At 45.3% G+C, this 25346-nt stretch overlaps 1 protein-coding gene and 1 non-coding gene across 6 annotated transcripts; both read left to right on the forward strand.

Annotated features, from left to right (window-relative positions):
• Positions 1-4766: 4766 nt before the first annotated feature.
• PABPC4 (poly(A) binding protein cytoplasmic 4) lies at positions 4767-17955 on the forward strand. 5 transcript variants are annotated; one of them, XM_060206153.1, is made up of 17 exons: positions 4767-5058; positions 5421-5805; positions 8826-9019; positions 9584-9699; positions 10847-10986; positions 11455-11549; positions 11745-11882; positions 13459-13554; positions 14416-14688; positions 15011-15095; positions 15198-15317; positions 15737-15823; positions 15917-16044; positions 16583-16676; positions 16761-16891; positions 17050-17152; positions 17652-17955. In XM_060206153.1, the coding sequence occupies exons 2-16, from the start codon at positions 5613-5615 to the stop codon at positions 17137-17139; spliced, it is 1980 nt and encodes a 659-aa protein (XP_060062136.1). In that variant the 5' UTR covers positions 4767-5058; positions 5421-5612; the 3' UTR covers positions 17140-17152; positions 17652-17955. The 5 variants fall into 5 exon arrangements, with proteins under 5 accessions (XP_060062136.1, XP_016045482.1, XP_007527155.1 ...); XM_016189996.2 differs by having other exon boundaries at positions 4767-5805; XM_007527093.3 differs by having other exon boundaries at positions 4767-5805; positions 15198-15269.
• On the forward strand, positions 13643-13772 carry LOC132532578 (small nucleolar RNA SNORA55). Its single transcript, XR_009544516.1, has one exon. It is a non-coding gene; the product is annotated as a small nucleolar RNA SNORA55 (small nucleolar RNA).
• Positions 17956-25346: the final 7391 nt, after the last annotated feature.

A 25346-nucleotide genomic window follows, 5' to 3' on the forward strand; every position in this document is an offset into this window, starting at 1 on the left:
TTTTGTTGCCCTTGTTGTTTTTATTGTTGTAGTTATTTATGTCATTGTTGGATAGGACAGAGAGAAACTGAGAGAGGAGGGGAAGACAGAGAGGGGAAGAGAAAGGCAGACACCTGCAGACCTCCTTCACCGCTCATATAGTGACCACCCTGCAGGTGGGGAGCCGGAGATTGGAACCAGGATCCTTACTGAAGCCAGTCCCTGAGCCTCATACCATATGCGCTTACCCGCTGCACTACAGCCCGGCCCCCTTTTATTTTAAGATTTTATTTATTTATTAATGAGAAAGATAGGAGGAGAGAAAGAACCAGACATCACTCTGGTACATGTGTTGCCAGGGATTGAACTCAGGACCTCATGCTTGAGAGTCCAATACTTTATCAACTGAGCCACCTCCCGGACCACAGCCTATTTTATTTTATTTTATTATTATTATTTTTTAATTTTATTTATTTATTTTCCCTTTTGTTGCCCTTGTCTTTTTTTATTGTTGTTGTAGTTATTATTGTTGTTGTTATTGATGTGGTTGTTATTGGATAGGACAGAGAGAAATGGAGAGAGGAGGGGAAGACAGAGGGGGGAGAGAAAGATAGACACCTGCAGACCTGCTTCACTGCCTATGAAGCGACTCCCCTGCAGGTGGGGAGCCGGAGGCTGGAACCCGGATCCTTACGCCGGTCCTTGCGCTTTGCGCCACCTGCGCTTAACCCACTGCGCTACCGCCCGACTCCCCCTATTTTATTTTTTTAATTGAGAGAGATACAGAGAGAAAGATACAGGAGAGAAACCAGAGCATTGCTCAGCTCTTGCATAAAATGTTGTTGAGGATTGAACCTGGGGCCTTGGAATGTCAGAAATGAAGGTCTACCACACCTGCAGGGGAGTCGCTTCACAAAGTGAAACAGACCTGTAGGCCTCTAGTCTATCTTTTTCTCCCTCTCTCTATTTTCCCCTCCCCTCCACTCTCAATTTCTCTCTGTCCTAGCCAATAAAACGGTAAAACTAACTAAAGAAATAAAGGGCCAGGGGCAGTGGCACTGAACCCCAATGATAGCCCTGGGGGCAAAAAAGTTCTGCATAATCACTGTGCTGTCTCCCCACCTTAATTTTATTTACTTATTTATTCAACTTTTAAAATATATATATGTATATATATATATATTTTTTTTTTTTTTTAAAGAAAGATTTATTTGGGAGTCGGGCGGTAGCGCAGCGGGTTAAGCGCAGGTGGCGCCAAACTCAAGGACTGGCAAAAGGATCCAGGTTTGAGCCCCCGGCTCCCCACCTGCAGGGGAGTCGCTTCACAGGCGGTGAAGCAGGTCTGCAGGTGTCTGTCTTTCTCTCCTCTTCTCTGTCTTCCCCTCCTTTCTCCATTTCTCTCTGTCCTATCCAACAACAATGACATCAATAATAACTACAACAATAAAACAACAAGGGCAACAAAAGGGGAATAAATAAATAAATAAAATTTAAAAAAAAAAAAAAAAGAAAGAAAGATTTATTTATTCAAGAGAAAGAACCAGCCATCACTCTGGTACATGTGCTGCCAGGGATCGAACTTAGGACCTCATGGTTGAGAGTCTAGTGCCTTAGCCACTGCGCCACCTCCCGAACCACTTAAAAAAATATTTTATTTGGAAGTCAGGTGGTAGCGCAGCGGGTTAAGTGTACATAGCGCAAAGCGCAAGGAGCAGCATAAGGAGCCCAGGTTCTAGCACCTGGCACCCCAGCTGCAGGGGAGTCGCTTCACAGGCGGTGAAGCAGGTCTGCAGGTGTCTATCTTTCTCTCCCCCTCTCTGTCTTCCCCTCTTCTCTCCATTTCTCTCTGTCCTATCCAATGACGACAACATCAACAACAACAGTAATAACTACAACAATAAAAAAACAACAAGGGCAACAAAAGGGAAAATAAATAAATATTAAAAAATCTTATTTATGTATTTATTTATTTATTTATTTATTTAGTGAAAGAGGGATACAGAGAGAAAAATACACAGAGAGAGCTACCAGAGCACTGCTCAGCTCTGGCTTATGGTCGTGCTGGGACTGAATTTGGAATTTTGGAGCCTCAGGCTTGAAAGTCTTTTGCATAATCATTATGCTGTCTCCCCAGCCCTTCAAGTTTTATTCTGGATTGTTTACCAGAGCTCTGGTTTATGGTGGTACAGGGGATTAAACCTGGGACTATGGAGTCTCAGGCATAAGAGTTTCTTTGCATAACCATTATGCAATCTACCCCACCCCTCCAACCTTTATTTAAAAAAAAAAAATACCTGTAGGGCCAGGTAATGGCTCACCTGCTAGAGTATAGACATTACAGTCCACAAGAACCTGTGTTCCAACCTTCAGTCGCCACCTGCACTGGAAGAGTCCTAAGTGGTGAAACAGTGCTACATCTCTCTCTCCCTCCCCTCTGCTTCCCCTTTTCATCTCAATTTTTCTCTTTCTCTGCGGCCTGGGACGTGGCACAGTGGTTAGAGCTTTAGACTTGAAAACATGAGATTCTGAATTTGATTCAAGGCATCACATGTGTCGAGAGTGATGCTCTGGTTCTCTCACCCATGTTAATAAGTGATAAATTAAAAATATATAATTAGTTAGTTGAGAGTAGATATGAGTAGAGAGAACCAGAGCATCACTCTGACATATTCGATGCTGGGAACTGGGTTCAGAGCTTCATGCTTAAGAATCCAGTATTTTCTCCACTGAACCACCTCCTGGGACATAGCACTTACTGTTTTATTTTTTTTTTTTTAATTTAATCTTTTTTGGAGGGGAGAGGAATTAATGGTTTACAGTTGATAGTAAATATAGTAGTTGGGGGTGAGGGTAGATAGCATAATGGTTATCCAAAGAGACTCTCATGCTTGAGGCTCCAAAGTCCCTGGTTCAATCCCCTGCACCACCATAAGCCAGAGTTGAGCAGTGCTTTGGTGAGGGGGAGACAGAGAAAGAAAAATACAATAGTTGGTACATGTGTAGTGTACAATTTCTCAGTTTTCCGCAAAACACTCCACCATCACACACACAGGCCCTCCTCCACCAGGGCCTGAACTCCCCCACCCCCATAGTTCTTTGGTGCAATATAGCAAAACCCAGTCCAAATTCTGATTTGTGTTTCCCCTATTCATCCTTATCTCACTTAACATGATTCCTTCAAACTCCATTCAAAATGAGGTAAACAAGGTGACTTTATAATTTTTAATGGTTGAGTAATATTCCATTGTGTATATATACCACAACTTTCTCAGCCACTAATCTGTTGTTTCATCTGTTGGACACCTGGGTTGCTTCTAGGTTTTGGCTATTACAAATTGTGCTGCTATGAACATACACATACATAGAATTTTTTGGATGGGTGTCACTTTTTTTTGACAGGACACAGAGAAATTGAGAGGGAAGGGGGAGACTGAGAGGGAGAAAGATAGATATCAGGGTGGGGGAGATAACATAATGGTTATGCAAACAGATTCTAAAGCCTGAGGCTCAATCCCTCCCCTACACCACCATAGACCAGAGCTGAGCAGTGCTCTGGTTAAAAAAATATATATATATAATTTTCAAACCCGGATCCTTATGCATGGTGATATGTGCCATTAATGGAGTGCAACGCCACTTGGGGAATGTTTTTGTTTTTGTTTTTACCAGAGCACTGTTCAGTTTAGGCTTACGGTGGTGTGGGGGCTTGAATCTGGGACTTTGGAGCCTCAGGTATGAGAGTCTCTTTGTATAGCCATTACGGTATCTACCCCTGCCCTTAATTTATGAGTAATAGTATGTTATCAGACTGTAAGATCACAGTGTATAGTTCCACATCACACCCACCACCAAAGTTCTGTATTCTCACCCTGGTTGTCTTTTTTTGTTTGTTTTAATTTGCTTCCCCCCCTTTTGTTGCCCTAGTTTTATTGTTGTTGTAGTTATTGTTGTTGATGTCTCCGTTGTTGGATAGGACAGAGAGAAATGGAGAGAGGAGGGGAAGACACAGGGAGAGACTTACTTTACCGCCTGTGAAGCGACTCCCCTGCAGGTGGGAAACCGGGGACTGGAATCTGGATCCTTAACGCGGGTCCTTGCGCTTCCCGCCATGTGCGCTTAGCCCGCTGCGCTACCGCCTGACCCTCTCACCTTTTATTTTTGCACTTAGGAGATACCCTGAACGGGGGCGGGTTGGTGGTTGAGCGCACATGTTACAGTGCTCAACGACCCAGGTTCAAGCCTCTGGTTCCCACCTGCAAGGGCAAAGCTTCACAAGTGGTGAAGTAGTGTCTCTCTGTTTTTCTCTCTCTCTCTCTCATCACCCCTTCCCTCTCAATTTCTGGCTGTGTCTATCTAGTAAGTAAATAAAGATAATAAAAAAATTTTTTATGGTGTAACTAAGGTTTTGTTTGTGTAATGCATGATTAAGACAATAAAGTATTTTTTCTAGTCTTCCAAAAAAAATTTTTTTTAAAGAAAAAAAAAAAGAAGATACCCTTACTAAAATATCTGCGGGTGGGTTAAATTGTGGGTTCAATGGGAATAGGCGGCTAATAGTACGTATTTATTACCCAAAGAGGCCCTTGGGTCCGGCGGAGGCCCCGGCGGAGCAGTCCTCCGCGAGGCAGGTGGCGCTGTGGCGCTGTGCAGCTGCACCGGGTCGCTCTCGCTAGGCCGCCCCTCCTCGGGCCCCCCGGCCGAGTGGGCGGGCACGACTGCGCCCAGGTCGCGAGGCGCCCTCCGACCAGCAGCGCCCGGGGCGGGCGGGTATAAATGGAGCGGTGGCTCAGCCGGCCGCCTCTCTCCGCCCCGAGTTGCCGCAGCTTACGCCGCTTTCGGCCTCCGCGGCCTGAAGGGGGAAAAAAAAAAAATTAAAAAAAATCTGAAAACGCTTTAAAAAATCTTAAAAAAAAAAAAAAAAACAGTAAAAGAAAAAAAAAAGAAGGGAAGAAAGAAGAGAGTCCTCAGAGCACCCGCGGAGAAGTCACGTTCGCACGCTTCCAGCCAGCCCACCCGCCCTCCGCCGCACCTGGACGCCGGTCTGTCTGTCCGTCCGTCCGTCAGTTCGCCCACCCGGTGGTGAGCCGCCCGCGCCGCGTGGCCGCCCCGCGCCCCGACCCCGGCTCCCGCGACCACGTGTCCGCGCTGCCCTTCGCCGCCCGGCGCGGGAGGGAGCGAGCCCGGCCCGGCGGCGCCCACACCTCCTGCCGGCCGCTGTAATCCTAAACCACCGGCCGCCCGGGGCCTTTATTTATAGCGGGACGCGCGTCCCGGAGGCCGCCTCGTGAAGGAACTGGATCGTTTGCGGCAGACCCCTCGTTTTTAATTTATATATATAATTTTCCCCTTGTCCCACTGAAATTGGGCTTCAGCCCGGGACAGTGCGAGTCACAAACTCCCGGCGAGGAGAAAGCCTGCTACTTATCTTGTCCTTCCGACAGGCTTTTGTCTGCGGGCTTGCAGCGTCGCGCGAGCCGCCCCTCAACTTGGACCCGCCGCGGGGCGAGCGCGCGCTGCCACCTGTGAGCCGGCGCGGCCGCCGGCGCGAGCCCTCCCGCCCGCTGTCCTTCTGTCCGGCGGGGTCCCTCTGAGGAGTCCTCCTGGCGGGGCTCGGGGTGGTGGGGGCCGGGGAGATGAACGCTGCGGCCAGCAGCTACCCCATGGCCTCCCTGTACGTGGGCGACCTGCACTCGGACGTCACCGAGGCCATGCTGTACGAGAAGTTCAGTCCCGCCGGGCCGGTGCTGTCCATCCGGGTCTGCCGCGACATGATCACCCGCCGCTCCTTGGGCTACGCCTACGTCAACTTCCAGCAGCCGGCGGACGGTGAGTGCGCGGGGACACCCCCGGCCCCCCAGCCCCTCCGGGCGGCTCTCCACCCTCGTGGCGGGAGGGGACCTCACGACGGACGGCACCTGGTCACGGGCCCTCGTGGGAAGCAGGTGATGCGGGAGGGGAGAGCGCGGTGCTGGCACCAGACGATGGGACTGGCGATCTGGCTTTCGCCACTTGCTACTGGGTGACCTTGGGCTAATCTGGTGGCCTTGGGGTTGAAACCCAAGGAGACTAAAATGGGGTCAGAGGAAGTGACTGTCATTCTACTTCACGTGTGTGGAGGGGTGTTAAAAAGAGATACTTGCCCGCGCGGGGGTAGATAGCATGATGGTTATGCAAATAGGACTCTTAATGCCCAAGAATCTGAAGTGCCAGGTTCAATCCCCAACACCACCATAAGCCAGATCTAAGCATTCTCTGGTTTAAAGAAAGAAATACTTGCCTGGTGGGCAAAATGGGCTTGTGCCCCCTCATAGGCCTGACAGAAAGGCAGAAGGGGGGGAACACAGTTCTCGCAGGACAATTTAACCGGCAGAGGTACTAACCCTTTCCCTACCTTGATTTAAAAGTCGAGTTCGGTTTTGTGTTGGTAAGAGAAGCCTTTCAGGGCAGGTACAAAAGGTAGTGGGAGCGCCCTTGATAAACTTGCCCAGGAACTCACATTGGCACCGTGTGCCAGGCCAGCTCCCTGGGCTGTGGAGAATGGTGCTCAGGTAGTTCTGGGGGCAGCGCTGGACCTGGTGGGGCTTTATCCCCTCAGATGTGAACAGTGCTTCTCACGGGTGGGAACCCTTTAACTTGACCCCAGTTGCAGAAAATAGGGCTGCTGAGCGGGTAAAGGAGCCCCGAGGCTGAGCCGGGGAGGCTAGTGCAGTGCCCTGGGGGCTCAGTTCAGGGCTCCTCTGGAGTATGGGGAGGCGGGCTGCCAGACTCACAGGAGTGAGGCCAGCAGAAACCTAACCAGGGGTCGCACGTGACTCCAGATTAAAAGGAAACAACTGTACAGACGATTGCTGGGAGAATTGTAGCCATTCTATGGCAAGGGATTTCCATGTCCCTGTTTTGTCCCAGCTTTTAATTCACTGTGAGGTAAGAGGCCTGTCATTTGCCCAGAATGCAGCTGAGACCAGAGAATTGGACTTGTTGAGAAAGAACCACTGCTATCAGTTGTCTGGCCAGGGGCACAGGGTAGCTGAATGCCCCCCCCCTCGTTTTTTTTTTTTTTTAAGGTTTTTTCTTTACATAAACATCATTCCCACCACCAAAAGACTGTCCCATCCCAAACCCCCCCCCCCCCCCGCGCCGGGAAACCCAATGGCCACCCTCCCCTTCACCACAGGGTTTTACTTAGGTGAAAGTTTTTTTTAACGGGGTAGTGTACTAGTTGTTGCCACTGCCTTCTTGATTCTTAAGAACAAAAACCTGTCACTTTGGAGAGATGGAAGCCACTGATGGTGTGTTTGCCAACACATACCTTTGCAGGGCCTCTCCCTGCTATAAATAAGTGTGGCCAGATCTGTCAGACTAAGCCAGCTTGCCTTCTCTGATATCTGGAAATAAAGAGCAAGCTATGCTGAGACAGGCTTCTTTGCTGGTAATGGACAGTTTGGAGGCTCCGAAGCATCGTTTGCTATCACAGTTAGGTCTGTACTTGGACTTTCCTCACTTGGATTTGCCCTGTTCCCCTCTCACTTGACTTTCCCCCCTCCAACACCTAAGAAATCCACTTTCTGAGGATGGATGTAAATGAGAGGAGACACACTCCCTTGCTGACTGGCAACTGAGCTTTTGGGGCAGTGTTACCTTGAGCCAATAGATTTAACTAACCTCTTCCCCACCTCACCCCAAATCTGATAGGCTTAAGTCATGAAGGTGATAACAGCTTTTTTTTTTTTAAGTTTGTTTTTGATTACCAGTGAAGGTAGTGTCACCACTGGTAATACAGATGGCATATTTAACTCTAGCATATTTAACTAGTAATGATTTCAGCACACATAGCCTTAGCTGTAAAACTATGGAAATACACCCCAGTGGACCAAGTGGAGAAATCAGGGCCTATGATGAAGCCTTAGAATTCTCTATGACTCTGAAGGTTTCAGAGGGTCTAAAGGCCACTGATGATACCTATTTACGTATTTATACCTGAAGCTCCAGTCCCAGGTTGAATTCCCATGTCACCATAAGCTAGAGCCGAGCAGCGCTCTGTTGTCTTTCTCTGTATCTTTCTGTATTTCTCATTAAAATAGATTTCAAAAAGGAATTAAGTGTATTTTATTTATTTATGATATATAGACAGACAATTGAGGGAGAAAGGCACCTGCAGAGTTAGTACACCACAGGTGGGGGCCTGGGACTCAAACCCAGGTGCTTGTGCATTTTAACATGTGAACTCAACCAGATGTCCTAGCACCCAGCCCACCCCAAAAATTATTTTCATCAGAGCAATTGCCTTGAGAAGTCCCTGGTATTGTTGAGGGACTGGAGGTACCTAGAGGATACCGCCCAGAAAGTGGGAGTGGCCATAGAGGTGTGGCTTAGAAGGGTGGGAGTAGGGTGGAGCTGGGACTTGGTTATTAAAAGTCAGAGCTCTGTGGGGTCTGACTCTAATCTGGATAAATCATCCAGTGAGTATTATAACTTCTATCCCTCTCCTCTCCTTCTCTCTCCTCTCCCTCTCTCTTCCCCCTCTCTCCTTCCCCTCTTGCCCCCTTCTCCCCCTCTTCCCCTCTCTCCCTTCCTAACGTGAATGTTCTCAATTTTCTTTTTTTAATATTTATTTATTCCTTTTTGTTGGCCTTGTTTCTTTTTTTATTGTGTAGTTATTGTCAGTGTTGTTGGATAGGACAGAGAAATGGAGAAAATTTAAAATTCCTAAATCATGTTCTCTCAATTCTTTGAAATAAAGCTTGACAAACTTTTTAAATATTAGGGAAATAAGCATTGGTTCTCTTCCCCCAAACAGTGTGGTGGCAGTTTTAAATTATGTCCTCTGCAATGTTTCTCTCTTACAGCTGAAAGGGCCTTGGATACTATGAACTTTGACGTGATTAAGGGGAAGCCTATCCGCATCATGTGGTCTCAGCGGGATCCTTCTTTGAGGAAATCTGGCGTGGGAAATGTCTTCATCAAGAACCTGGACAAATCTATAGATAACAAAGCGCTTTATGATACCTTTTCTGCTTTTGGAAACATTTTGTCCTGTAAGGTAAACACTGAGTAAATGATTTCAGCAGAATTGTTATATCCTGAAAACAAGATAATAAAATACCGAATATAGGAAACTTAAGAATTTGCCAGACCACTTAAAATCATTTTAGAGTTATGCATTTGCCTTGTAGGGTATTCGCATGTCTGACTTCCAGTAGAATTAAATTCTATTGTGGGCTTGATAAACATTCCTTACTCTCAAGTTTTTGAGATGAAATAAGTCATTTGAAACAGAGACAGCCTAATAACTACATTTTGTAAGTGGGAAATTTTCTAGGTCCCTCTTAGAAAAACTTTATCATGTGGTCTGGAAGGTGGCATATAGTAAATAAAACATTGGATTCTCCACCATGAGATCCTAAATTCAATCCCAGGCATCACATGTACGGTAGTGATGTCTGGCTCTTTCTCATAAAAAATGAATGAATGGATGAATAATAACTTGAAAGAGCTTACCTACCTTTTGACCATGAATGGGCTAAAGGCCTCTCACTCAGGCCACATGGTCTAGAAGGTTGAAATAGCCAGTTGACATTAAAGTGACATGCCTTGTTCTTGACAGGTGGTATGTGATGAGAATGGATCTAAGGGTTATGCCTTTGTCCACTTCGAGACCCAAGAGGCTGCCGACAAGGCCATCGAGAAGATGAACGGCATGCTGCTCAATGACCGTAAAGTGTGAGTGTCTCAGTCTGGAGCAAGAGCCATCGCATGAGCCAGCCGTGAGCCCACCCCAATATTAACTGTCACTGGTGGCTGCTGGTTCTCCCCCAAGTGTGGCCTGCTCCTACCTCACCACTCCAGGGCTGGTGAGTCTCTCTGAGCTGTGGCAGCCCTTTAGACTCACCAAGGTGGGCTTCTTGCCCAAGCCGTGGCCTGCCTGCCACCTCCCCATAAAAGTTTAGGTTTTGTGAGCACCAGCAAACAGGCTGGCTGGAGGGCCGCTCAAAACCCACTCTGAGCAGGGTTATCGGCCAGCGGCAGAGTGGAGAGGGCCCTGGATTGACCAGGAGCTATCATGTTAACTGTAGGACTGGCTCTCCTGTGACTCAGGTCTCTGGGTTCACTTTTTAGTGTAGTGGTTAATACCTAGTTGATCCTAATCTTTACTTGGCAAACATGGCTTGTGGCCTCCTAATACAAAATTGACTCTCGTAAAATTTGATTTGGTTACAATGGAGGAACTCATCCTGTTGGCAGCAGGAGCTGTCCATATGACCTTGTTTGCTTTGGGTGGTTATTGCAGACCACTGGAGCAAGGGGATCTTAGCTAAGCCAAGCAGATAGAGGAGGAAGGACAATAATAAGCCTTTGTCTATTATAAGGGAAAAATAATTTTTGTCTTGTGTCATTCAACACACCAGGGATTGTGTTACATTGATAGTATGTATGTACCCTGTGGTCAGTTTACTAAAGAATCACTAGACAGAAATCTGAAACTTTTCAGTGATGGGTGTATTTTCCTCCTGCAAACAACATAAGTCTTCAATTCCAATCATCTCATTCCTTGGATTAACCACTGTTAACAGTTTGGTTTATATCCTTCCAGACCTTTTCTATGCATTTACATAGATGCACAGAAATGAACATTTTAAACATGGTCACCAAGTTTCTTCATGAAAGCAGAACGATGTGGTAGGAGTAGCCCTGGATCCTTGCAGGACAATCTTGCTCTTTTTCTTCTGGGGAGTTGGGTGATCTCTGATTCTACTGTCAGATGGGAACTTGTGTTCTTCCCTCTCCTGTCTGTCTCCTTCATTCCACTGAGCTCCAGAAATTAGTGTTTTCTTCTTAGTGATCACTTTATGCCATGGTTTCTTTATAGGTTTGTAGGCAGATTTAAGTCTCGAAAAGAGCGGGAAGCTGAGCTTGGAGCCAAAGCTAAGGAATTCACCAATGTGTATATTAAAAACTTTGGGGAAGAGATGGATGATGACAGTCTGAAAGAACTATTCAGTCAGTTTGGTAAGTCTAATTCTTTGCCCCATTTGTCCCTTTTCCTAGGTCTACAAACCAGGGATTTATTTTACTTACTTACACTGAGGACACCTAGACATAGAGGAGAAATAGCAGGCATGGCAGAAGTCATAGGGTAGGGCTAGGGAGACAGCATAATGGTTATGCGAAAAAGAAAATTTCATTCTTCTTATAAGGCTCTCAGGCCTTATGTTCAATCCCCACCACCACTTTAAGCCAGAGCTGAGCAGTGAGTGCTTCAGTCTGTTTCTCTGTATTTTTCTGTATTTCATTAAAATAAAAATATTAAGGAAAAAAACCGTAGCCCAGTCCCAGGACTGTCTCCACAACATGGTTAGAATAAGGCCAGACTACATACGGGAGTGCATTCAGTAAGGGGTTTACTTAAGTAAACTAGAGTCTTCCTTGGACTGTTTTGGAAATGATGTCACTAATAGTTCTTTCCTTTGTGAATAGGTAAGACCCTAAGTGTCAAGGTGATGAGAGATCCTAGTGGAAAATCCAAAGGCTTTGGCTTCGTGAGTTATGAAAAACATGAGGATGCCAGTAAGGTGAGAGCACCACAAGAGTTGATTTGACGACATGGCAGTAAATTATATGTGAAATTAACATGACTTGATACACATAAAGGAACTGAATGACAACCAGATTACCAACCAATGTTCATGTCCAATGTTGCATGGAATTAAAGTTCAGAGCAAGGCCCTTGCTTCTGCATCTTAGTTCAAAAACGTGTTTTCTTTTAGGCCGTGGAAGACATGAACGGAAAAGAAATTGGTGGAAAAGTTATATTTGTAGGCCGTGCACAGAAGAAAGTAGAACGACAGGCTGAATTAAAAAGGAAATTTGAACAACTGAAACAAGAGAGGATTAGTCGGTACCAGGTAAGAGGTCTTTTGCACAGCCTACCTACCAAGAGTTTTACTGTAGAGTATTTGCTTAGTTTAGAAAGAGATAAGTTGAGGGGGAGGCACCTACATTACTGTTTTCACAGCTTGTGAAGCTTTCAGCAAGTGGGGACCCCAAACTGTAACCTGAGTCTTTGTGCACTGTAATGTGTACTCTCAAGCAGGTACACCACCCAGTCACTAGCATAACATTCTCTAAGGATGTGATTATTAAAAAGAAAGATTAGTTTATTATTTAGAAACTCTTTGGGGAATCTGTTAGATCCTAGTAATTAAGTAACTTGAAAAAAGACTGGCCGAGAATGTGGTACAGCAGTAAGAGCCCTCTCACAGGTGTGAATTGCTGATGTTGATTTCCTGGCACCACGTGTACCAGAGTACTGCTCTGGCTTCTGTCTTTTTCTTTTTCTTTTTTATTTATTTACTTAATGGGTAGTGACAGAAAGATACCAAAAGGTAAGTGGGGAAATAGAGGAAGAAAGATACCTGTAGCACTGCTTCCCCCATTGCAAAGCTTTCACCCTGCAGGTGGGGACAAGAGGTTTATTTCAGAGATCATGGCAAGAAGGAACTCTGGTCAGCCAGAGCAGCTATGATATTACTATAGGACAGGCTTTTTTTTTTTTTTTTTTGCCTCCAGGGTTATCACAGGGGCTCAGCCTGCACTACAAATTCACTGTTCTTGGAGTCTGTTTCTTCCATTTTGTTGCCCTTGTTGTTTATTGCTGGTATTGTTATTAATGCTGTCATTATTGTTGGATAGGACAGAGAAATGTAGTGTAGGGGAAGAAAAAGACACCTGCAGACCTGCTTGTGAAACCACCCCCCTGCAGGTGGGGAGCCAGGGGCTTGAACCTGGATCCTTATGTTGGTCCTTGACTTTGTTCCATGTGCACTTAGCTTATCAGTCTTCATCAGAATTGCCTACAGGGTGGTCAGGGACGTGGCACAGTGGATAAGACATTGAACACTCAAGCATGAGATCCTGCGTTCAATCCCCGGCAGCATATGTACCAAAGTGATGTCTGCTTCTTTCTATCTTTCTCATGAATAAAATATTTTTTTAAAAAATTACCTACAGGGATTGCTAAAAGCACTTTATTGCCCCCTAGGGTTTCTGCTTCATTAAGTTTAGCATTTCTTTTTTTTAAATTTTTTTTAATATTTATTTCATTTATTTATTTTCCCTTTTGTTGCCCTTGTTTTATTGTTGTTGTTGTCGTTGTTGGATAGGACAGAGAGAAATGGAGAGAGGTGGGGAAGACAGAGGAGAAGAGAAAGATACTTACACCTGCAGACCTGCTTCACCGCCTGTGAAGCGACTCCCCTGCAGGTGGGGAGCCAGGGTTCGAACCGGGATCCTTATGCCGGTCCTTGTGCTTTGCGCCACCTGCGCTTAACCCGCTGCGCTACAGCCCGACTCCCAAGTTTAGCGTTTCTAACAAGTACCTAAAGATGTTGATACTGCTGGTTTGAGACATAGAGAACCATTATCTTACAGAGCATGTGAGGAGTGGAAGTAGAGTTATAGTGTGTGATTGTTCTCCTTCAGGGTGTGAATCTCTATATTAAGAACTTGGATGACACCATTGATGATGAAAAGTTGCGGAAAGAGTTTTCTCCTTTTGGATCAATCACCAGTGCGAAGGTATTTTATGTATTGAGATTTATTAGATTCATATCGCTGTCTTCCAAATATCAGGGTATAGACACGAATCTGGGCACATTCCCTCCATGCACCTGAATCTTTCCCACTCCTTGCTCCTGCATGTAGGAGTGGGGACAGATGGTGCTATAACATAGCAGAGGAAATCCAGATGGGTTTCCATTGTCTTGAAACCTGTCTCTACAACTCTCGCCACACTTTTTTTCTTGAACACGGAGGCTTATACTGAAGGTATACAAGAGATTTGCTGAGGCTCTACAACTAATAGTGAGCTGGGGCTAGAATCCAGATGTTCCTCTCCCAGCTTGGTTGTCTTGTTTCCATTGGATTAATGAGGACGGTCTTGGTTTGTTTTTTTAACTCCTGCCCACAACATGTGGTACTTAAAATATATCCTACCTAATTTCACTACAAGTTTTATTCACATAGTTGTCAGGCAGAGGCGTTCTACAAATTACTTTTGACTGTTGTCCTTGGGGTACTTGGGTAACAGTGTTTCCAGGTAGTATCCTAGATCCTGGTGTAAGTATTACCCAAGTCACTATGTTTGAGAACTTTGGAATCAGTGGGAATTTGAAAAAAAAAAAAACGTAGGGTCTACCTTTAGAGATTACTACTTGATTGGTTTATGGACACATCCTGGGATGAAACTGGCAACCTCTGACCTAGATTTTGTAATTTACAGAATGAACATTTATTTACATATCTACACATTAGTTTGGATTTATGGTTTATAGCTGACAGCAAAATACAGTAGTAGTTTTTTCCACGTGACAAACTAGCCTCCTCCCCCAGTCTTTAATTCTACTCAAATGTACCTTTTAATGTCTACTTGTTTTATAGGTAATGTTAGAGGATGGTAGAAGCAAAGGGTTTGGCTTTGTCTGCTTCTCCTCGCCTGAAGAGGCAACCAAAGCAGTCACTGAGATGAATGGACGCATCGTGGGCTCCAAGCCATTATATGTTGCCCTGGCCCAGAGGAAGGAGGAAAGGAAGGCTCACCTAACCAATCAGTACTTGCAGCGGGTGGCTGGAATGAGAGCACTTCCAGCTAATGCCATCCTAAATCAGTTCCAGCCTGCAGCTGGTGGTTACTTTGTGCCAGCAGTTCCACAGGTTGGTTTGGTGCATATTCAGGGCTCTTTGGAACTTGACCAGTGATGGGTGGGGTTGGTCAGGGACTTTTTAAACATTAGAGTTACAGAATGTCCAAGTAAGAGTGTCAAGATAAAAGAACTTCCTCACGGTATTCCCATCTCTGCCCACACAAATACAGTGGAAGTGGAAAAGTAAAAGAATCTCCCATTAACTAACATTCCCCATACTTTTGAATAGAGAGAGAACTAATATCCTAAGTTCTTAGCCTTAGTGACTAGTAAAATGAGATTCTCTACTATGGTTTCAGGTCCTTAATGAAAAGTGTTATTCTTTCTTGCAGGCTCAGGGAAGACCTTATTACACACCTAACCAAATAGCACAAATGAGGCCTAATCCACGCTGGCAGCAAGGTGGGAGACCTCAAGGTAGGTGGTGGGGGATAGTTGTTTGTGATAGGCCAGGAAATACCTTTCCTTGTCTGAGAAGAGTCTGGAATCTACAGTGATACACAATTGTCTTTTCATCAGGCTTCCAAGGAATGCCAAGTGCTATACGCCAGTCCGGGCCTCGTCCAACACTGCGCCATTTGGCTCCAACTGGTAATGCTCCGGCCTCTCGCGGCCTCCCTACTACCACTCAGAGAGTCGGTGAGCAACTAGCCTTGAAGACTGACCCAGGGAGGGGGTTCTTAGTGAGGCCCTGCCCTGGGTTGGTCAGTTTGTTGGACTCATTAATTTTTTAAAGTTCTGGCTATGTGAATCAATAAGCTTTGAATATTTGTTTCTTAAGATTCTTTGCTCATCAATGACTCGTGTGAAAAATAATAGCTTTGAAAGTTCCTTACTTGGATGATGAGAGACATCTTTTGGATGAGGCTAGAGATAAGGGGAACTTGATGATTGTGCTGTGTTTTCTAAGAGGCTCCAAGGAGATTAGTTAGATAACTAACTGGAAAGTAGCGGTAGTGGTCTGTGTATGTCTTGGTTGCTTTGGAATTTCTCCTTCCGTGGGACGTGGCCAGTTGGATAACTGCCAACACTGATGTGCATTTGCTGGTCTGTTGTAGGGTCTGAGTGCCCGGACCGCTTGGCTATGGACTTTGGTGGGGCTGGTGCCGCCCAGCAAGGGCTGACTGACAGCTGCCAGTCTGGAGGTGGTATTAGATGCACACAGAATGGGGACAAGGGATTTGACGGGTCTTTGCCCAGACTGATGGGACTTTAATTTTGTTTGCTCTTTTCCTAAGGCGTTCCCACAGCTGTGCAGAATTTGGGACCTCGTGCTCCTGTAGCTGCTGCTGCCCCTCGAGCTGTTGCACCTTACAAATATGCTTCCAGTGTCCGAAGTCCTCACCCCACCATGCAGCCTCTGCAGGTGAGCACAACCAACTATGATGAAAAGATCACCCTTGAGTCTTACTGGGTCAGATGGTGGTACGCTGGGTCAAGTGCACATAGTACTATGTGCAAGGACTTGTTTTCAAGTCCCCACTCCCCACCTGCAGGGGGCAGGCAGGTCTACAAGTGTCTTAAGTTTAATGCCTAACCACTATGCTATCTATGCCAAAGAAGGTTCATTTCAAGGAGGGAAATCATAGAAATGTACTTACTTGCGCATAGCAAGGCTTTGAATTATTGGGTCAGGTCATTATAACCTTGAGTAAGTTCCGAGTCATGTGATAAATGATTGCTTAGCACCAGATGTTTGTTTTCCTGATCTTGCTTCCTAAATATCAGGTGATTTTATTTATTTGGAGTTAGTTGTGTTTTTATATCAGCATTGCTGTTTCTCCTCACTTCTTCAGTCCCAGTGTGAAGCTTTCCTTGACAGCAAGGATCATATATTCCATCATCTTGTTTACCTAAAATTTCAGGTCATTCCTGGTTGTTAAACTGTCTCCCCTTGTTCCCAGGCACCCCAGCCTGCCGTGCATGTGCAGGGCCAGGAACCTCTGACTGCTTCTATGTTGGCTTCAGCACCCCCCCAGGAACAGAAACAGATGCTGGGTGAGTGGACTATATATACTTCTAGGAGATGGAGCCAGATCTGAACTGGTGTCCACAAGGTTCTAACAGGAGTTTTTTCCACAGGTGAACGTTTGTTCCCTTTGATCCAAACCATGCACTCAAACCTGGCTGGGAAGATTACAGGAATGCTCTTGGAAATTGATAACTCAGAGCTGTTGCACATGCTGGAGTCGCCAGAATCTCTCCGCTCCAAGGTGAGCTAGTCCTCATGCTCTTGGTTTTGGCTTGCTCAGCTTTGGACACACAGGTGTGGCAGAGAAAGTTCTGCTGTGGTGTGGAGTCATAGACACCAGGCAGTGAGTGGGTGGAGACTAGGGAGACCTCTCCTCAGATGTCTGAAATTTTCTTACAGGTAGATGAAGCTGTGGCTGTTCTACAGGCTCATCACGCTAAGAAGGAAGCTGCCCAGAAGGCGGGTGCTGTTGCTGCTGCTACCTCTTAGACAAAGAGAACATGTACGTTTGACTAACTCAATTTACTTAATTTGGCAAGAGTTTCTCATGAAAGGTTCTGGCTTCCCTAATAACTTGGGCATGCTGTCACCTAGTTAATTATTTGGATAAGTAAATGCCATGAGTTCAGGGTGTGAGTTAAAAGGAACAGCATTGTTCTGGCTAAAGAGGAAATCTTGGGAATCTTTTTCACTGTTCATCTGGCATGACTAATCAGATCCACAGACTTGCTTCAATAGACAGCACCTTTGGGTCAGGAAAGAATAAGACAATTGAGTGAAAAGGCTTTGGGTCAGATTTTGGACTTGGGCAGTGTTGAGTAGCTAGAAGGAAGCTTGGTGAATAATCTAGTACACAGGATAGCTTCAACAGAAATAGCCTGCCTAAACAGTACAACTGATGGTGAAAAACCCTGCTTTGTAATACCTTTCATTGGTGAGAAATGAATGGCGGTGAACCTTGGAAGTTTTGTTTATGTATTTTGTGTTTATTGTCTTTGCAGAATTCAAAAGCCAAATAACCCCTTGTGGAATTCAACTCAATGTTTGAAGACTTTCTGCTTGTCCTATGGACTTCTTCAGCAAGAACCACAGTTACAAATTTTGTCATTTTGTATCAAAAGGTTAATTATGAAACGCCTAGGATTTTTCAATTAAAGAGATATATTCTCTGAACCCAGAGAATCTATATATAACCCAGATAGTGTTAACTTTTTTCTATTGTGGGTTTTAATTCCCCCCCACCTCTGGAATTGGTTTTATTTGATGTAACTAAGACTTAAGTTTCTCAATAAAGGAAAAAAAATCCATAAAAGTGCTTGTCTTGATGTTTTGTTCTTATATAGTGCAGATTTCTATATACCCCAATTATGACTAAAAGTAAATTTAGAGCAAATGAAATTCCAGTGTAACTACTTGTAATATTTTCATTTTAGATATGGATTGAGAAGTTGGGGAGGGAGGAAATGGGAGAGATGCCTGCGGTGCTGCTTCACAGCTCCTGAAAGCTTGCTCTTGTTAGCAAGGTGTGCAGAGCTCTCCTAGTCCTCAAGTCAGGACAAGGTCAACTAGTGTACCTGGCTCTTCCTTCTTTCTAACCAGGCTTTCTTAGGGGTACCTAATCAGTCTTAACGGTCCAAAAGATGTTCCATTCCAAATCTCTCTTGGATGGGGTAGGAAACTGCTGAAAGGTTGTGGCCTTCAGCCTGTGATCAGCATATCTATCTGATCTAATAACTGCTGGACCTAGTCCTTCCAGAGCCTGTTTACCCTGGGCCCTGAGAAACAAAATCCTATTGCATTCCAGGTTTCACAAGCATGGCCTAGGCTCCTTATGGAAGTATCCACACAAACAGTTGGGGAACTAGGGAAGGCAGCTTTACTTCAAGGGTTGGTGAACTCTGTTTTGACCTGTTGACTAGGATCTGGCTGGAAGTTTCTGGAAGTTTCAATTCCACATAAGTGAGAGGTGACAGACTTCCCCAAGATGCTGAGCCCAACTGAGTTAGGCCAAAATGGATATGAGACTTTGGTTGGAATGCAGCAAAACCCCAGAAATGTGATGTAGTTGAGTAGCAACTACAAGGGCCTAGTGGTGATCAGAACATAGGTTACAAAGCTCTTACCAGCCTTTGTAAGAAATCTGGACTCACTGAGGCTCCAAAGTTCCAGATTCAATCCCCTGCATCAACATAAGCCAGAGCTGAGCAGTGCTCTGGTTTAAAAAATAAGAATGGGGAACTGGGCGGTAGCACACTGGGTTATGAGCACATAGTGCAGGAGTCGGGCGGTAGCTCGAGGGTTAAGCGCACGTGGACTATTAAACAAGTTAAATAAACTTTGATTTTTTTTTAAGATTTTATTTATTCATGGAAGAACAATAAAGAACCAGACATCACTGTGGTACATGAGCTGCCTGAGAATGAACTCAGGACCTCATGCTTGAGAGTCCAATGCTTCCACTGTGTCTCCTCCCAGACCACTTATTACTGTTTATGCCTTTTTAAATTTGGTGGGGGGGGAGATGCCTGGGGCTCCAATATTCCAGATTAGATCCCCAGCACCACTATCAGCCAGAGCCAAGTAGTGCTCTGGTTAAAAAGAGAAAGCCTAGCTCTGGTCTGTGTCTACCTCAAAATTTTATTTATAAAAAGGAAACACTGGGGGGTTAGGCGCAAAGACCGGCATAAGGATCCTGGTTCTAGCCCCCAGCTCCCCACCTGCAGGGGAGTCACTTCACAAGCAGTGAAGCGGGTTTCCAACAAGGAATGGTCAACAACAGTGATAACCACAACAAGGGCAACAAAAGGTTAAAAAAACAAAAAAGACTCCAGGAGCTTTGGATTCATGGTGCAGGCACTGAGCCCCAGCAATAATCCTGGAGGCAAAGAAAAAAAAAACAAAGGAAACACTGACAAAACCATAGGATAAGGGGTACAACTCCACACAATTCCCACCACCAGAACTCCATATCCCATCCCCTCGATAACTTTCCTATTCTTTATCCCTCTGGGAGTATGGACCCAAGGTCATTGTGGGATGCAGAAGGTGGAAAGTGGCTTCTGTAATTGCTTCCCCAATTAATTTTTTTAAATCTCTTTTCTTTATTTATTGGATAGAGATAGCCAGAAATTGAGAGGAAGGGGGAAATAGAGACAGACACCTGCAGCACTGCTTCACTCATAAAGCTTTACAACCCTGCAGGGAATGGGGGCTTGAACCTGGATCCTTGCAAGGTGTGCCACCACCCAGTCCCCCCATTTTTTTCTTTATTGGATAGGGACAGCCAGAAAATTAAGAGGGAAAGGGGAGTTAGAAAAAGACACCTGCAGCAATGCTTCACACTTGAGAAGCTTTCCCCCTGCAGGTGGGGACTGGGACTCGAACCCAGGTCCTTGCACATTGTAACAGGTGCTCAACCATGTACACCACCACCCAGCCCTTCAATAATAATTTTTTTTAAAAAGTGTTTTAAGTTTACGTATGGATAGCAACAAAAGGGAAGATGAGATACTAGCAGCACAGCTTTATCCACTGTGCCATCCATCTCCCGGACCACTTTTTAAAAAAAATTTTTATTTATTCATGAGAGAGATAGGAGGAGAGAAAGAACCAGACGTCACTCTGGTACATGTGCTGCCGGGGATCAAACTGGGGACCTCATGCTTGAGAGTCCAGTGCTTTATCCACTGTGCCACCTCCCAGACCACACTAGCAGCACAGCTTTAACACTTTGCTTCTGCAGGTGGAGACTAGCCGTTGGGCATATGTGTTCAACCAGGTGCACCAAGGCCGGGACCCTATTTATTTATTTATTTTTAAATATTTATTTTATTTATTCCCTTTTGTTGCCCTTGTTGTTTTATTGTTGTAGTTATTATTGTTGTTGTCGTTGTTGGATAGGACAGAGAGAAATGGAGAGAGGAGGGGAAGACAGAGAGGAGGAGAGAAAGATAGACACCTGCAGACCTGCTTCACCACCTGTGAAGCGACTCCCCTGCAGGTGGGGAGCTGGGGTTCAAACCGGGATCCTTATGCCGGTCTTTGTGCTTTGCACCACCTGCGCTTAACCCGCTGCGCTACAGCCCGACTCCCCGACCCTATTTATTTTAATGAGCTACAGAAAGGTACAGAGAGGGAGTCGGGTGGTGACATCAGTAACAACAACAAAACAACAAGGCAACAAAAGGAAATAATAAGTACATATTAAAAAAAAAATGTACAGAGAGACCAGAACCACTCAGCTCTGGTTTAAGGTTGAGTTTTCCATCAACTAGTTACCACACAAGTGAGGTCTCTAGCTTAGGCCCATTCCACTTCTGCATCTGGATAAATTTGCCTTCATCCAAAGTCACAGTGCTCTTGACCTTCCTGTCATCTGCTGTTGTCTCATGAGATTCCACCCCAGCTTGAAGTTGATCGTTGCTCTTGAAGGTGCTTTTTTTTTAAAAAAAATTATTTTCCCTTTTGTTGTCCTTGTTTTATTGTTGTTGTAGTTGTTATTGATGTCGTTGTTGTTAGATAGGACAGAGAGAAGTGGAGAGAGGGGGAGAGAAAGATAGACACCTGCAGACCTGCTTCACCATCTGTGAAGCGACCCCCCTGCAGGTGGGGAGCCAGGGGCTCGAACCGGCATCCTAGCGCCAGTCCTTAAGCTTTGCGCCACCTGCGCTTAACCTGCTGCGCTACAGCCCGACTCCCGGTGCTTTGTGTTTTTATGGTGACTGTCCCCATTCACTTGATTGTCATAGGCTGAGGATTGAACCTGGGACTTGGGAGTCTCAGCCATGAAAGTCTTTTTGCGTAACTATTTGCTGTCTCCCTAACCCTCCATTTTTTCTTTTGAAAAAACCCTTCATTTTTCATTTTTATTGGCTAGAGACCAATAGAGAGGGGAGTGGCAGATAGCAAGGGAGAGCAACTGAAAACACCTGCAGCACTATTTCGCTGATTGTGAAGCTTCCCCCATGCAGGTGAGGACCAGAGGGTCCTTGCATAATGTAACACTCAATACCTGGACCCTAGACCCTCTTTTTAAAGGATGGCACACCTGCTTGAGCATATCCATCATGCAGAAGGAGGCAGGTTCAAGCCCGTGTTCTCTACCTGCAGGAGACAGGCAGAAAAAGTAAAAGATTGGGGGTCGGTTGGTGGCGCAATGGGTTAAGCGCATGTGGCGCAAAACGCAGGGACCAGCGTAAGGACCCCGGTTCGAGCCCCCGGCTCCCCACCTTCAGGGGAGTCGCTTCACAGGCGGTGAAGCAGGTCTGCAGGTGTCTATCTTTCTCTCCCCTTCTCTATCTTCCCCTCCTCTCTCCATTTCTCTCTGTCCTATATCCAACAACGAATTGTGTCAACAAGGGCAATAATAATAACCACAACGAAGCTACAACAAGGGGAACAAAAGGGGAAAAAAAATGGCCTCCAGGAGCGGTGGATTCATGGTGCAGGCACCGAGCCCAGCAATAACCCTGGAGGAGGAAAATAAATAAATAAATAGAAAAGAAAAGAAAAATTAAAAGATCATAGCAGCAAAGCTTCCTTCAGTGCAGTGGGGGTTGGACTCAAACCTGGACTGCATGCATGAAAAAGCAGCACACTATGCAGGTGAGCTATTCGGATGGCCCCCTTGGAATCATTCTATGACAACAGGGGAGGAAGTAGGTGAGCCCATCTAGGACTGTCAGTAACCAAGGACTAGGTTTAGGTTTTTTTAATGTTTTTATTTTTTTAATCTTTATTTATTAGTCAGAGACAGCCAGAAATGGAGAGGGAAGAGGGTGATAGACAGGGAGAGAGACAGAGAGCCACCTGCAGCCCTGCTTCACCACTTGTGAAGCTTTCCTCCTGCAGGTGGGGACCGGGAGCTCGAACCTGGGTCCTTGCACACTGTAGCATTTGCACTCAACCAGGTGCGCCACCACCTGGCCCCCTAATGTTTTTATTTTTTAACCAAGCACTGTGCAGCTCTGGCATATGGTGGTGCGGGGGGATTACACCTGGGACTTTGGAGCCTCAGGCATGAGAGTCCGTTTGTATAACCATTATGCTGTCTCCCCTCTGCTGGTGTAGGTTCTTAAAAGGGATGAAAAGAGTCATTTTGGAGCCTCAAGTCTGCGTAACCATTATGCAGAAACTAACAAGACCATGGAGGACATTGTTTCAGAAGCCAATGGTTCCATGAAGGATGATAAATGACATAGTGGGGGTTGTATTGTTAAATGGGAAACTGGGGAATGTTATGCATGTACAAACTATTGTATTTACTGTTGAATGTAAAACATTAATTCCCCAATAAAGAAATAAAAAAAAAAAGCCAATGGTGTCTGCTTGTGAGCTGGCAGTAAGGTGACAAACTCTTAACACCACATTTATTCCTTTTGGAGACAAAGATTCTGTTGAGTTATGAACCAGCGAAATCATTTTTTTTTTTTTTTTACCAGAGCACTGCTCAGCTCTGGCTTATGGTGATGCCAGGGATTGAACCTGGGACTTCGGAGCCTCAGACATGAGAGTCACTTTGCATAATCATTATGCTATCTACCCCCACCCCTAAATCATTCTTTAAAAAATTTTTTTATTATCTTTATTGGATAGAGACAGCCAGAAATCAAGAGGGTAATACAGAGGGAGAGAGACAGAGAGACACCTGCAGCACTACTTCACCTCTCTCAAAGCTTTCCTCCTGCAGGTGGGGACCAGGGGCTTGAACCTGGGTCCTTGCGCACTGTAATAAGGGGGCTCAACCAGGTGCACCCAGTCCCCTAAATCATTTTTTTTATAAGACAAAGAAATGGAGACAGAAGGGGGAGACAGAGAGGGGGAGAGAAAGATAGACACCTACACACCTGCTTCACCACTTGTGAAGTGACTCCCCTGCAGGTGGGGAGCTGGGGGCTCAAACCGGGATCCTTATGCCAGTCCTTGTGCTTTGCGCCATGTGCGCTTAACCCGCTGCTCTAACGCCTGACTCTCCCTCCCCCAAATCATTCTTTATTAAAGATTTAAAGTATTAATAAGAAAGAAGAGAAAACCAGAACATCACTCTGGTATGTGTGCTGGTTAGGATTGAACTCATACTCAGTACTCTGATACTTTAGCACCACTTCCCAAGCCACTCATTGTCTCTCATGTTCAAGTTTTTTTTTTTTTACATTTTTTTAATTATCTTTATTTATTGGATAGAGACAGCCAAAAATCAAGAGGATGATAGAGGGAGAGAGACAGAGAGACACCTGCAGCACTACTTCACCACTCTCAAAGCTTTCCTCCTGCAGGTGGAGACCGGGGGCTTGAACCTGGGTCCTTGCACATTGTAATACATGCGCTCAACTAGGTGCGCCACCACCTGGCCCCTAGGTTTTATTTTTATCTTCCCCTAGAACACTGCTCAGCTCTGGTTTATGGTGAAGCAGGGGATTGAACCTAGGACTTAAAAGCCTCAGGCAAGAGAGTCTCTTTACATAACCACTATGCCATCTCCCCTGGCCTCAAATTAAAAAAAAAAAATTGTTATTATCTTTATTTATTGGATAGAGACAGCCAGAAATCAAGAGGGAAATGGAGGATAGAGAGGGAGAGAGACAGAGATCTGCTTCACCACTTGTGAAACTTTCCTCCTGCAGGTGGAGACCAGGGGCTTGAACCTAGGTCCTTGTGCACTATAACATGTGCGCTCAACCAGGTGCGCCACCACCTGGCCTCAAATTCTTAATGCTAAGAGAGCTTGAGTTATGTTCATATAGCATAATGGTTATATGAAAAAACTTTACATTCCGGGCAGGGGTAAACAGCATAATGGTTATGCAAAGAGATTCTCATGCCTGAGGCTCCAAAGTCCAGGTTCAGTCACCTACACTACCATAAACCAAAACTGAGCAGTGCTCCGGTAATAAAAAAAAAAGAAAGAAAGGAAGGAAGGAAGAAAGAAAGAAAGAAAGAAAGAGCTTTATATCCTGAGACTTTGAAGTCCCAGATTCAATTCCTGTTAGCACCCTAATTCAGAACTGAGCGATGTTCTAATTTTTTTTTTTTTTTTTTTGGCTTCCAGGGTTATCAATGAGGCTCGGTGCCTGCACTATGAATCCACTGCTCCTGGAGGCCATTTTTCCCATTTTGTTGCTCTTGTTGTTGCACTTGTTGTAGTTGTTATTATTGTCATTGTTATTGTTGCCACAACTACTGTTGATGTTGGATAGGACAGATAGATATCGAGAGAGGAGGGGAAGACAGGAGAAGAGAAAGATAGACACCTGCAGGCCTGCTTCACCAGTTGCAAAGTGATCCGCTGCAGGTGGGGAGCTGGGGGCTCAAACTAGGATCCTTACTCCAGCCCTTGTGCTTTGCACCATGTGCATTTAACCCACTGTGCTACCTTCCAGCTCCTTGATTAAATTTTTTAAAAGGCTGGGAGACAGAATCATGTTTATACAAGAGACTTAAAAAAATTTTTTTTTCCCTTTTGTTGCCCTTGTTTTTCTTGTCGTCGTTGTTATTGTTGTTATTGCTATGTCTATCTTTCTCTCCCCCCTGTCTTCCCTTCCTCTCTCGATTTCTCTCTGTCCTATCTGATGACAATAACAACAATACATTAACAACAATAATGATAACAACAACAATAAACTATAAGGGCAGCAAAAGGGGAAAAAATAGCCTCTAGGAGCAGTGGATTCATGGTACAGGCACTGAGCCCCAGCGAT

This window comes from Erinaceus europaeus, chromosome 13 (genome assembly GCF_950295315.1).
Source record: "Erinaceus europaeus chromosome 13, mEriEur2.1, whole genome shotgun sequence".
NCBI classification, from domain to species: domain Eukaryota; kingdom Metazoa; phylum Chordata; class Mammalia; order Eulipotyphla; family Erinaceidae; genus Erinaceus; species Erinaceus europaeus.